The sequence below is a fragment of the Mycteria americana genome, chromosome 5 (assembly GCF_035582795.1).
Source record: "Mycteria americana isolate JAX WOST 10 ecotype Jacksonville Zoo and Gardens chromosome 5, USCA_MyAme_1.0, whole genome shotgun sequence".
NCBI lineage: Eukaryota > Metazoa > Chordata > Aves > Ciconiiformes > Ciconiidae > Mycteria > Mycteria americana.
In genome coordinates, this window is record NC_134369.1 from 56,485,835 (window position 1) to 56,498,574 (window position 12,740).

At 42.3% G+C, this 12,740-nt stretch overlaps 1 protein-coding gene across 2 annotated transcripts in view; it reads right to left on the reverse strand.

Moving 5' to 3' along the window:
• The window catches only part of ITPK1 (inositol-tetrakisphosphate 1-kinase), a 162,349-nt gene that overhangs the window by 76,223 nt on the left and 73,386 nt on the right, over positions 1 to 12,740 (reverse strand). For both annotated transcript variants that reach the window (XM_075503469.1, XM_075503470.1), the window contains exon 4: positions 5,407 to 5,532. In XM_075503469.1, the coding sequence (XP_075359584.1) occupies positions 5,407 to 5,532 (126 nt within the window). The remainder of the gene's footprint in view (positions 1 to 5,406; positions 5,533 to 12,740) is intronic.

A 12,740-nucleotide genomic window follows, 5' to 3' on the forward strand; every position in this document is an offset into this window, starting at 1 on the left:
GATGGTATCCTCAAAAAGAGTAGATATATTAGACAATACAGTGTTTACTGTACAACCAAGAACTAATGACAGAGAGAGAAGAAAGAACATCAAGTTCTCCTCTAACATTCTTGGCTTTTTTATTATTTTCATTTGTGGTTAAATTTAATATTCCTAAAAATGAAGGCCTTGAAGGCACCAGCCAGCTGGATCCAAGCGTTTCACAAGAAGAATTAAGCAAGTTTCTTAGCATAGCCCTGCAACAGCCTTTCTGGAGTATGCCTGGCCGAAGCTTGCCATTGTGAACACAGCAATGCTAAACTGGAATTAGGCAGAGTGTTCAAAAAAGACTAAAACCACCATCAACAGGGACATGAAATGAAGATGAAAATGTAGAGGAGTCCCCAAAGCATGAGCAGAATTCACCACCATCCTCTGCACAGAAGACACTGGCATAAGGCAATGCTCTGTATCCATAGAGTGCTTTTCACCCAATTTATTTCTTTCTTATACAGTTCATACTGTTAGTTGAACAAGTTCAACTGTATTTACCAATCAAGTCAGGAGACAGGGAACTATTTCTTCTCCATCTGACTTGCTCAGAAACTTATCCTCACTTCCATGTGTCTCTACTACTTGAGCTCTGGAAAAATATATATGGAGCATGCATTACTGTAGAGAGAGGTTTTCTAATGATACACTTATTGATTAACAGACCTACCGACAATTAAAGGGTGCTGACTTACATGCAGCATATGCCCCAGGGTGTGAGCAATACCTTTGCTTTCTACAACACTTGACACACAATCCAAATTTCCAGTATTATCCAAAAAAAAAAAAAGTTTCAACTTCCCGTCAGCCTACTGCAAATTAGCTTTGCAAGAACCACAGTATTATTTTCACTTGAACACTGGTATTTACAGGAAAATTATGAAGTCCATTATTAAGAAATAGAGACCAATTTATGAAAGGGTGGTGGTAAGCAGAGGCACAGAAAGACATAAGCATTCTACAGCAACAAAATAGCGGCAATGGGTACAGACAGAAGACTGAATTTCAACCCTATTATCTAGTCTCTGGATTACAGTTATTTTTGTTTCACTCTACTGTAACCCAAACCTGTTCCAGCCCAGCTTGTTTCTCCTTTTGTTCTCTGTTATTTTTAGAAGGCAGCAGACAGGTCTGCAAAAATATCCAACGTAACTGAATGCTCTTGTGCTGTGCAGGTTATTTAAATCAATTTATCACTACGCAAATCCTACAGAAAGAATCTGACATGCTCTATCAAATACCTCTCTCAGTACTCTCCGTGACTCCCTGGGATCAATGACTGTTCTTACCTCTCCACGTTAGTTAGCATGTCACAAGAAGCATATCCCCAGTCCAATCAATGACCCGACAGCTCACCCATTACTGTACATGCTGTATGAGATTAAGGCCACGCTGCCAAGAAAACACTCAGGCACAGGAGACAGAGGAGGTGATGTTAACACAGAGGAACGTGGCAGTATGGGAGAGAAGAGCTGGGTGAAGAAACACAGAGAGCAGTAAGATTTGTTTGCTCCAAATTTTAAAGGAAGGCTTCTTACTGGTTTCCTTCGGAGGCCACTAAACTGAAAGCTCTGTGATTTCCAAGGTTAACAAAGATAGCAAGAGCTGCACCACAGTCCTAAGAAACAACACAGCACAGGGATGGTATAATGCAGCTTCCTTTAACAGGGGATCACCTTGAATATGGTGAAACTCTTGATTTATTATTTCTAAAGGAATGGAGAGGAGAGGCAAGGCTGAATTGTTGAACTTGCACACAAGGCTCTACTCAAATAGGTAAAGTAGGATTTTAGGGCAATATGAGTGTGGCTGTTTACCTTTTATTAAGGCTATGATTAAAAACTGTTTGCAACAAGTTGCTCCACAGTTTTAACACAGGAGGAAATAACCAACCTGTGAGACGCGGGAACATTTCAGTAAGTTCACTGTAGGACATGGACAATCACATCTTGGAAAAGAGTAATTGCGCTGAAACAGAAGCACAATGCACCGCCTCCAGACTTTGATCAAGGGCACAACCTGACAGGTGAGCTATACAGGAATGACAAGGAAGCACGTGCACTAATAGGTCGCAGCTGCCGAGAGGCATATAACCAGAGGGGTCCCAGTGCCACATACCACGGTACACAGGATTTGAATAGAACTATTTCTCAGCTGCTCTGAAATGAGGCAGCTCAAATGAGACTTGCCAGCGCTAGCAAAGGTTGTAACACTGTCCCAATAAGAATATCCCTGTAAATCAGGGGTCTGCAGCCTTTTCTGATATGTGTATCTCCAGAAACTTCCACTCGGAGCGTGGACTGCTGTACAGAGGATGTAAGCCTCCTGGGAGTTCTCATTAGTTTGCCTGATGCCTTCACAATAGTCAACAGACTCCTTCGCACCTGCCCAGCTCCCCCCATATCCCAATCTCCTTATGGCTGAGGGCTCAAGAAGTCTGACAGCAAACAGCCATTGAAATTTACACTGAAACCAGAGAGCTCTTCAGCTTCCACCCCGAATTCAGGCTTACAGCCTAACACGCTGCAGGAGAGCACTCCTCTTAACTGAGGTCAGCTCTTGAGGACTGTGAAGACAGCCCTAAGCATGCATGTTGGACTTAGTCTGCAGGGTGAAGAAACAGCACCAGGTGAGGAACTGGTAGAACTGAACTACTAGAGAAAGCATAAATAGCATGACCGAAAGGTCCAGGTGGTAAAAATCAATGCCACTGTGCATGACAGCAGCAAACAGATTCAATAAGCCTGACAGAAATGTACAATTTCTTCAAGTTGTGCAAAGCTTTTGCCTATGGCCTCCTGTTCCTGCCCCCACCACCATTGAAAAAAAAATGTGGAAATTTGAGATCTCTGCAGTAGGCAATTCTGTACTGAAACTGAATTATATCTTACTTTCTGAAAAAAAATCCAAGCAGCACTATATAAAATACCTTCTTCCTGACAAAAGCTTAGAAAATGGAAACAACATCCCCACATACACTTGTTATTTTTATGCTGTATTAACTGTTGTATACAAACTAACTATTTATAATTTCTAAAAGTTTAAATCAGTAATTTCACGTCAAATAGTCTGTGGTTAAAAAATACTGCTGTATTTGATATTATCATTTGAAAGAAAATAAATCCTGTAAGATCAGTGATATGTTTGAACTTACATAGCTCTGTAGAATTTGAGAATTTTAGGAGAGACTTTGGGTAGGGGGAGTTAGGTTTTGGGTTTGTAGTTGCAGTTTTCATTGGGTTTTCATTTTTTTCATAAGGGGGTGTTTCTGTTGTTGTTTTTAAGCCACTGCATCTCTATTCAGGTGATATTATTCTTTTTCAAGTGCTATAAAAAAAAAGATACAAAGAGCAAGTCCCTGAACGAAAGAATAAATGGGTATTTATGCATAATTATATACAGATAATATATCCATAAGTATTGCTTCTCTCACCACTCTCAGAATCTATCCCATAAACTCATTTAGATAAAAATTGTACTTTCACTAAGATTTTCTAACTTAAATATCTTTAAAAACAAAGCTTCAATATTTAACCTATACAAAAATAATGGATTAAGTTATTTAAACGGTAACAAAAGTACACAGAGTAATGTCAAGATATCATATTATGATTACTTTAAGAAATCTATCAGGGTAAGGGATTTAGCTTTAGCAGGTCATTTTACCTCTACCAGCCTTCCAGCAGTGCAGCAGCTGTCACACAGACATGAGAACAGCCCACTAAGTCCTCAGCCAAAGCTAAGGCTCTAGCTGCAAAGTGCTTTACCCTGTTTCACACCGAACTTCACCTTGGTGGTTAAATGCAGCGTTAGGAAAATGCATCCTCTGTACTGTTTCCTCCAGACCTCACTTCGGTACTTGAGAAAGTATCAGCTTGTGACCTTAAGCTATTAAATACAGTAAGTTGACTAGCTGCAGTTCTTATTAAAAATATCCCATATCCATTGAAGAGTCTCTTGCTCAGGAATAAAAGAAAGGTGTTTTAGATATTAATTGTACTGCTACACACCAACTGTTGTTCTACAACTGCTTGCACAAGTTCCCTACCAGCATGCTCTCCAGGGGACAAGGGAGGTTCCACAGTATTACACAGAGCTGCTCTCTCTGTGCTTCATAAAGACTGGCCTTCAGGAACGCACGCAACAACATAAGAATTGGGAATGAGGAATCTCATGTGTCTTAATCAGCTGCGAGCAACTTAACACATGTGCCCTTCTGCCTCTTTGGTCATCAGTTTTACCCATCGACAGGATGGGTATATTGTAAAGGGAAACTAGTTAACATCCAAAACAGGGGAAGACTGCGAGCAGAAAGCCCCTGAAGTCCATTCCTCCATATGCTTCTTTGGACATTTAGAAGTTTCCAGTGCTGTGGGAAGTGGATGCCTGTGCTACTTAGTGATGAATAGTCACCCGCTATTCAGAGAACTGGTGCCAGGGGGCCAGACCCAGAAGTCAAACCTTTTCGTCTCCTGTGTGTGTTTGAGTAATAGACAGGTGGGAGGAAGCAGAAAAGCTTTGTAACTACAGCAAAGAGAATATTGACTCCATTAAGTAAAATATTTTCTGCATTACTAGTTGTAGAACATTAAGCAGAGCAAAGAGAACGTAATTTCCCAAGAAAGCAAAGTTGTCAAAATTGCAGAATTTCTGAGACATTTTTCCACCTGACATAAGCATATTCCATAAAATTCTGAAAATATCTTTTTAAATTTTGCTTCTCTTTGAAAGAGAAGAGAAGAATATACTTTTGATCAAAGATATCCACCAGAAGCAACACATTTTAAAATGACAAAGGTCTTGCTTCATCATTTTCATCGGCATATTCAGACTACTGATAGGAACGCTTTGGGAAAACAGTTCTCTGTACCACTATGCCCTGTGTATTTCTGACCTTCAATGTAAACTTGAGAAAAAAAAAATTAATAGAACAGGATTCTTGGCACTAGAGGACAGAATCACTCACAGGAACCTTGATGTTACAGAAATTAGCATTCCAGGAACTAGAAAGACTGGACAGAATTGGGCCAAATTAATTTAGTGGCTTCTGTAGGGCGAGATGCACATAAAGGACTCCGCAAACACCTGTTCCTCTTTGTGAACAGCACTCATGCTCTTGGAATGACATCAGGACAACATTTGGTGGGAAACCAGTTCTTACTAACCTTACCAATACGACGTAAAACGTATCCAAAGATGCAAGTCCATTTTAGACTGACAAAACTATTTTTGCTGGGCTATCAGTAGCAGGGCAGCAGTGTGTCAGGGAGCTCTTTTCATCAAACCCTACCAACTGCACAGAAAACAGACTGAATTTGCTGCACCAAGATCATCCTCCTGCTTGAAATGCAGAAGGACTATAAAAGAACCACTTACCTGGAACCTGTGAACCAACTCAAGTGACTGGCTGTCATTCTGGTCTGCTTCAAGGATGACATCTGTCAGTTTATGTATGATCACATCCAAAGGGCCCTGATCTTCAATGGGTTTGGTGAGGTCAAGCTGAAGAAACAGAGAGAAACCTTTTATTAATACATGGAGGATCTGAGATTCTTGTCCCTGCCACCATCCAAGGCGTGGTTGCCACACAGAAGGCATTTACTTTACACACTGCCTTTATTTTGGTATGTTAGTCAAATCCCTGAGAATTTACACTTTACTGAATGTCAGAAAACTTTACTCATACATTTATTCCTCAGCAGTGTAGATCTAATTCCATGAAAAAGCAGTGAAGTCACTGGCAAGCACCCTTCATCCAAACACCTTCCTATGCTTCTCCACCCTGAGCCAACATTTCCCTCTTCAGCTCTCTTTCCCGGTACTTACATATGCAACAGGAATGAGCAAACAATTATCACCACTAATAAAAGGAATGCCTGCTGTGCCCTTCGACCTTTCAGATTGCACAAAACAGCATCCAGGACGGCAATACAGGTAACACAAAAGCAAGTGACTCAGGATCTTTGCAAATTCATTTGCTGCAGGGACAGCTATTTAGCTGGTAGGGAGGAGTGCAGCTCCCAGAGCACTCTCACTTCTGCAGTTAGCAGGATAGGGGACAAAGGTTTGGGTGGGTGTGCAGAAACTCTGCTCCAGACAGCATGGGAAGGCATGAAAGTGGTGGTGATGTGTCACAGGGCTTGGTCACCAGTACCAAGACAGGGTTCAAGGAGTAGAGGAACCACCTGTACTGGAAAAGGATTGAGTTAGGGATCTCTTGAGGAAATCTTAATGCAAAGAAGGCTACTGGACCTGATCGGATGCATGCAAGGGTACTAAGAGAACCGGCCAATGTCATTGTGAGGGCTTAGATTTATCAGGACATAAATCAAAACTGTAGAGATTTCAGCTAAATCAGGAAAAAAATTCCACCACTACAACAGTCTGGTTGCAGCACAGAGTCTCACAGTGCCTGCAGGATCTCCATCCTTCAAGGTTTTCAAGACCTGACTGGACAAAGCCCTAAGCAACTTAGTCTGAATTTAATGCTGAATCTTCTTTGTTCAAGATGATGTATTACGGACCCCTAAGGTCCCTACCAAACTTAATGATCCCATGAAGCTACTTACCAGATTTGAACATTTGTACAGCGTAAGTACCAGAACTGGCTCATGATCTAGGCAACACACCGGGCTGCCCACAGCACAAAAGCTGTCACATTATCAAGCACTGCTCTTCAACCAATTGTGAGCTCTACTGCATCAGTAGCAACTTAACCTTGTAAACTTCAAACCGGGAACATCTTTGAAATGAAAGACAGATGTGCGCTCACTAAAGTTAGCATCTGATTTTACAGTTACCTGCATGCTCCTTTCCATTGCTGCTATCCCTTTTATTCAACTCTGGCAGAGAAGGGGGTGGGGGGCACAGGAGGGAGAGGAGGGCTGGGCAGCAGAGGCTGCTGATGCTCTGTTTCAATAGAAGCCTGGTCTTCACTGTCTCATTAGCTTGAGTTTTGTCCTAATAAAATTTCTTACCCTACAGAAATGGCCCTGCTTTGAATTAAGGAGTGCCTTAAGGAAATGATCAGACAGGATGGCTGGAGCTCAAGCACCAATAAAACTAAAACAGCAGAGACCCAGCAGCCTTATAATTATTCACTAGTTGCTAATCTAACTCATCATGTAGCCAAATTGCTTTTCTTGTGTAGGCACTCTTATCTGGGCTAGGCTTACTTGAGCAGAGTAACTGCACAGAAGCAAACCGAAAGACTGCCAATTCTTCCCAACACAGACCACCTTTGCTTGTCCATTACTATGTGCTCCTACTAACAGTTACAGGTTGAGGCTCTAGTACTATCTTTGAAGTATTTACACAGATTCTAATACAACTGGAAAACATATTGTGCATCTATCTTCTGCGGAGACTAACAGAGGCACTGTTCACAGGTGGGCAGCAGACTCTACATGCAAGGATTATGCAATGGTAAAGACAAGCAAGACAGACTTGATGTGGATGCTCAGTGATAGGTAAACTGTGGCTGGGTTAGGCAGTTTATAGAAGATCTGGCTGTCCTGGCACTTAGATTTTTACTCCCACAAGTAGTGCAGCATGAAGGCTAAGGGCAAGCGTAAGTGTCTGCAAAGTGAACTGTAGCTTGGCTAAGGACATGGAAGGTGATGATCTACTTCTGCAACCAAGTTCCAGAAAAATCAGTTAATATCCTTAAAAGAAATCTCAGATGACCACGCTGCTTTTCCTGAGGTTTTTTCATCTGCCTATCACATCTGGAAGGAAACAGCAAAACAAAGGGTCCATTTAACTAGGTCAGAAACTTCCCAGTCGCCAAGGTACAAAAATGTGAATTAATCCATTTTCAGGACTTCCAGTTTGAACAAAAGGGAGAAGCAAATAAGTATTTGGGACTGGTTACCCCTCTACATTCTTCCTGCACTTGCAGCTCAATCTGCACAGAAACATTCAGAAAACAGTCCTCCCTTTCAGCCTTGACCCAAGAACAGAAATAAGCCTTCAAGGCATATCCCAGGCATTTTCAGCACAGTGTTTTCCAGAAGCATAAGACATCTGGGTAAGATAACTTCTTTGCAACAGCTGTGCCAGCTAAAAGCAACTGGCATATTTTGAGAATGAAACCAAACGCACCTACTTTGCACATCGGAAAGTGTTAAAAAGGGCCCTCCGTAACAGTGCTCTGCTTCCCCTTTACCAGGAAAGCAATACTAGAAATGACAGCACGCTCCTCCAGTAAGAAGTTCAATGACCACTTCAATTGGCTCAACAAGGACAGCAGGTACATTTCAACCACACAAACCTTCAAAATTTGATCCAGTATTTTGTGGATTGGAGGATCAAACTGTTTGCAAGAATAAGTTCTCTGTGTTCTGGGCCACACTGCGGAAAGCAAATATTCCTGGGCTGTGCAGAATTTGGAAGAGATCCACCTTCCTTTTATATACCAAGAAGAAAAAAAAAGTAAAAGAAGAAAAAAAAAGGTTTGAGGGGGGGAAAAAAGAAGCCTTTTCAAGTGGAGTATCAGACCCAAGCAGAAGTCAGTGAAAGTAGAATGCAAAATTTCTGATGGCCCTCTGCTGAGACAAACACTGATTCATTGTTTGTCATCAGCTGGAATTTGAGCCCTCCTACTTCCCTTCTCTTTTAGCATCTCTCTCTCCAAATGATCTTTGCATTTGACATGATCACCCAAAGGTTTGTTTTTGCACAGAACTAACACCATAGCAACAGAAGTGAGAGAAAAGATTTATCAGCACCAGCTTGAAAAAACAGAGAGATATGGCTATGGTGCCTTTTCTTCTGTGAAGCAGGCTATAGTCTACTCTGCTTGCCCTTTTTTATATTTAAAAAAAAAAAGAAGAAAAAAAGAAAACCAGGTATTGGTTTCACGGCATTACCACTTACCATCAAAACCCAGCAGAAATCAGGTGAATGATGTGGAAGACCTTGTCAAAGCTGTACATAGAAAATGCCAGATACAAGGCATATGACTTTCCAGGTCTTACAAACCCATATAGGGAAGAAAACCACCTCTAGATAAATGCTCTTATCATAGCTGGCTGTAGCTAGCCTGATCACCTAACAGAAAGACTGGCTGGGAGTTAAAAAACATTCCAAGCTTAGAAACGTCGCAGTCTGCCCCATAGCTTTCCCACAGCATCCACTGGAGAGCAAGTTACAGGTATACAGAGCTCCATCTCCGCCCTCCTCTCCCCTTCCTCTGTCCTCCAGAAACACACAGCCAGCACGTTATCCAAGTCATTACCCAGGAGCACAAAAAAAGTTTATTTCCATTAAGCATAATTTGTTTAAAGTTTTGGGGTTGTTTTTCTCCAGAATGCTGGCAATCCATCTATATTGCAGGGACAGGGCGAGTGCCTGGCAAAGTGCCATGGCTCTCCACTGGTCCCAACTGCAATCCCACACGCATGCATTTCTGGAAACCGTGTTTAAAAATAAAACTATGTCCAAGTGAAAAAAAATCTGGATTCGTTCACTCAGGGGAAGGAAAAAAAAAATCAAACAAGTGCAAATGTTGGATTTAGCAAAAAGAAATATAATTTATCTAAATGATTAAAAATAGTTTTGTATTTTTTGTTTTATTCAGTGTTTCCAGTCCATGCTATAATCAACTGTATTGCAGATTCCGGCTGAGCAGGATTTGTGTTTTTTTCAAAAGCTCTTCTTCAGAAATAGTTTTTGGATTATCATTCACATGAAATGAAGTCTTAATACCAACCTGTTCTGTTCTCTAAACTGAAGTCAGATCTGTCCACTGCTATATCCCTGAGGAATTTACAACTCATCTCTCCATTTCTATTTGTCCTCACTATTCTCTTAAAATATTTTCATTAAAAAAAAAAAAAAAAAACCAAACTCATAAATCCATTGTTTAAGCATTTTGCTCCCAGTCTCCAATCGGCTAACAAACTCTACTCACCACGATGCTGCACTAAGTTCTTGCTTTGTTTCGGTTTTTATTTGATGTGCTGCTTAGGAGCAACAGAATAGGAGTGCGTGTCCCTCCACAGCAGCCTGTCTTGCTGCAGGTGGAAAAAGCTCATGAAACTTTCACCCAAAAGGAGGTGAATGAAGATAAGGAGAAAATCATCAGAGATGACATGTTTGTTCTGAGCCTTCTCACTAGGCAGATACCACCAAATCATCAGACATTATCTCAAGTGCTAGAAAGCTTAATAAAATGCCACGAAAGGGAAAGAATCTGTCCAATTTTCTAGTAGAGACCTGTCAATGCTCTGCTACACATTTTCACAAGTCACAGTTCAAAAGTCCCTTTGTGGTAATTTAACCATTTTCCTCCCTGTGAACCGGACATACAGCACCAGCCTGACCTGACCTCTCTGCTCCCTGACTCCTGAGGCTCTATGTGGAATTTTCTACACAAATCTGTTGTATCCTGTTATTCAGATACTTAGTTACAGCTGCACTGACCCCAAAACCTGTGGGGTTTATTTCAGTCTTAATTCAGCTTCTTAAACTCCACTGCATGTAGACCTTCGGGTTTTTAGTCATCGCCTTCCTCTCCTGGGGCTATTTTCTACCCTGTATCTTCATCACATGCATTTATATCAAAAGGCTTGTAAAACAAAGCTTTTAAAATTCTCCCCTTCTTCCCCCAACCCCAGCATTTACCTTTGCTGTGTATCAATGCTGAGCAAGTCATAATGAAAAAAAGTCATGAGCTCTGAGTTGGAAAGCCAAGACTTCAAGAAGCTGAACCCTGACAGCTGATGTATTGGCGGATGCTGTTCTCCCCCCAAAAAGCTCAGAGATGAAAGCCTCTAAAAACATCTTAAGGGATATTAAGGGATATCGATGGAGAGGGAAGGGAAGCAGCAAAAATCAATACTGTCAAGTTCACTGTTTTGCCTTATTGTAAAAAGGAAACAAAAATACACAGGATAAGCTAATTACAGGAGAGAAGGTGCATGTATTCGAAAGGAAGTGGAGAAATTCCCTGAAAAGAAATCAGGAAAACTGTTGTGCATGTCCATCCATACATGTGAGACCTACTCGTGCGCAGCAACAGCAACAGAACAGAATGGCACAGAAGCTTGCCTGCTCTTCTGACAAACCAAAGGAAATCCACAGACCAAATAAGACCAGCACATCCTCCTTTCCCAAATTAAATCCTGCAGGAGCAAGACCAGATAGGACCAGAACGTCCTCCAGTCCTGTCCCTCCACTGGGACGACACTCCCACAAAACCTGCTGTCAGGTTTACGCAAGTACAAAACTGACACAAGTGACCCCCTGCCAAAGCCCGCAGAAGGTGACAACGTATATATTGGTATACATTTCCTCATAAGGAAAGACATCATGCTACCTGGTAGATGAAAACCAGGTGCTTTCACTGATATACAGGCTCTTTGTAGCTCCTAAAATATTCACATATTCAAACTAAATAAACATTTACATATTTAAGAGAGCTCCTCCACGTCTCTCTGGCCAAGCAAGAAAGTGATCTGAGCTGCCGTCATGCACAGCTAACGCAAGTATTCAGCACTTGCTGCTGCTGCTTAACAGGGCCAAAGGATACTGAGGGAGAACATAAACCCCTCTGTGTGATGGAAACACCAGTTCTGTCCCACTGCAAATGGCAAACATGGACCCGACCACGAAGGGCTGTAAAGAAAGAGCAAAAAGTTCACCAAGAGGCCCTATTTTCTCTGTCCACACCCCTCCTTCCCCAACCATCCTTCCCTGGTGCCGAATTAACTCGCACGTCCTGTTGCAGCAGCGGCAATCTGAGAAAGGAAATCCGCTGTGGTGAGGAGACTTCCCCCCTCGGCTCTCCCCTCACACAGAGAGCATCGCAGCATCGGTAACAGCCGCCACGTTGGAGGGAAACTCCTTCCCAAGCAGGAAGGAAATGTAGCTTGAAAATACCCTACCTTTTTGCTAGTCTTCTCGGAATCGAGGAAATTAAAGACCGATCAAAGAGCTTACCTTTCTACCACTGCAGGACACTAACTCTACGTCCCCTTTTGTCACTCTGCCCAGCTTACTTTAAGAGAACCACCAAAGGAGAAGGAAAGCGTGTCCCACAGTGGGACATGTCATGCAGAATCTCAGGTGCCAGCCACATCTCAAGCAGCAAGATATGCCTAAAGGCGAGGAGCAGCACAGCATAAGCTACGAAGCCCTGCTGGATTCCCATTTTCTCAGATACTGAAACTTTAACACCAGAGGAGAAGACTCTGGGTTTAACAGATGGTCTCTTCGCGTTTTCTTGCACTGGTGCCAGAGCGGATTACTTTGCATTCTGCTTGGCACAAGTTGCCAAAGAGAGTGTGTGAGCACTTCACACGTTTTCAGGAGACCCACGCTGCCGCTCCCCTGGAAGCTAGGTACGATCTCCGAAATGTCTGGGAAGTTCTCACTTCTAGCTGTATTCTAGATAACGTGAGGTAAAAGGAATCTCCTAGCTTTTTTTTTTTACGCTACATGTACTAACATACACGGACACCATTAATGGATCACTTCCCCAACTACTACATAAACTGACTAGCCTTTGCACATTCAGGGCTTGTCCTGCAGTCATGCAATCCCCCAGGACCTCGGCAAGCATCGCCTCCCCGCAGCCTCCTCTGCACCCTCCCACAGAAGCAAACAGCAAGCCAGCACTGCTGTCGCCTCTGCAGTAACAGCGACAGACAGTGACTCGCCACTCCTGCTCAGTGTGCAGAACAGTGCTGGGACAAGTTACTGCATCT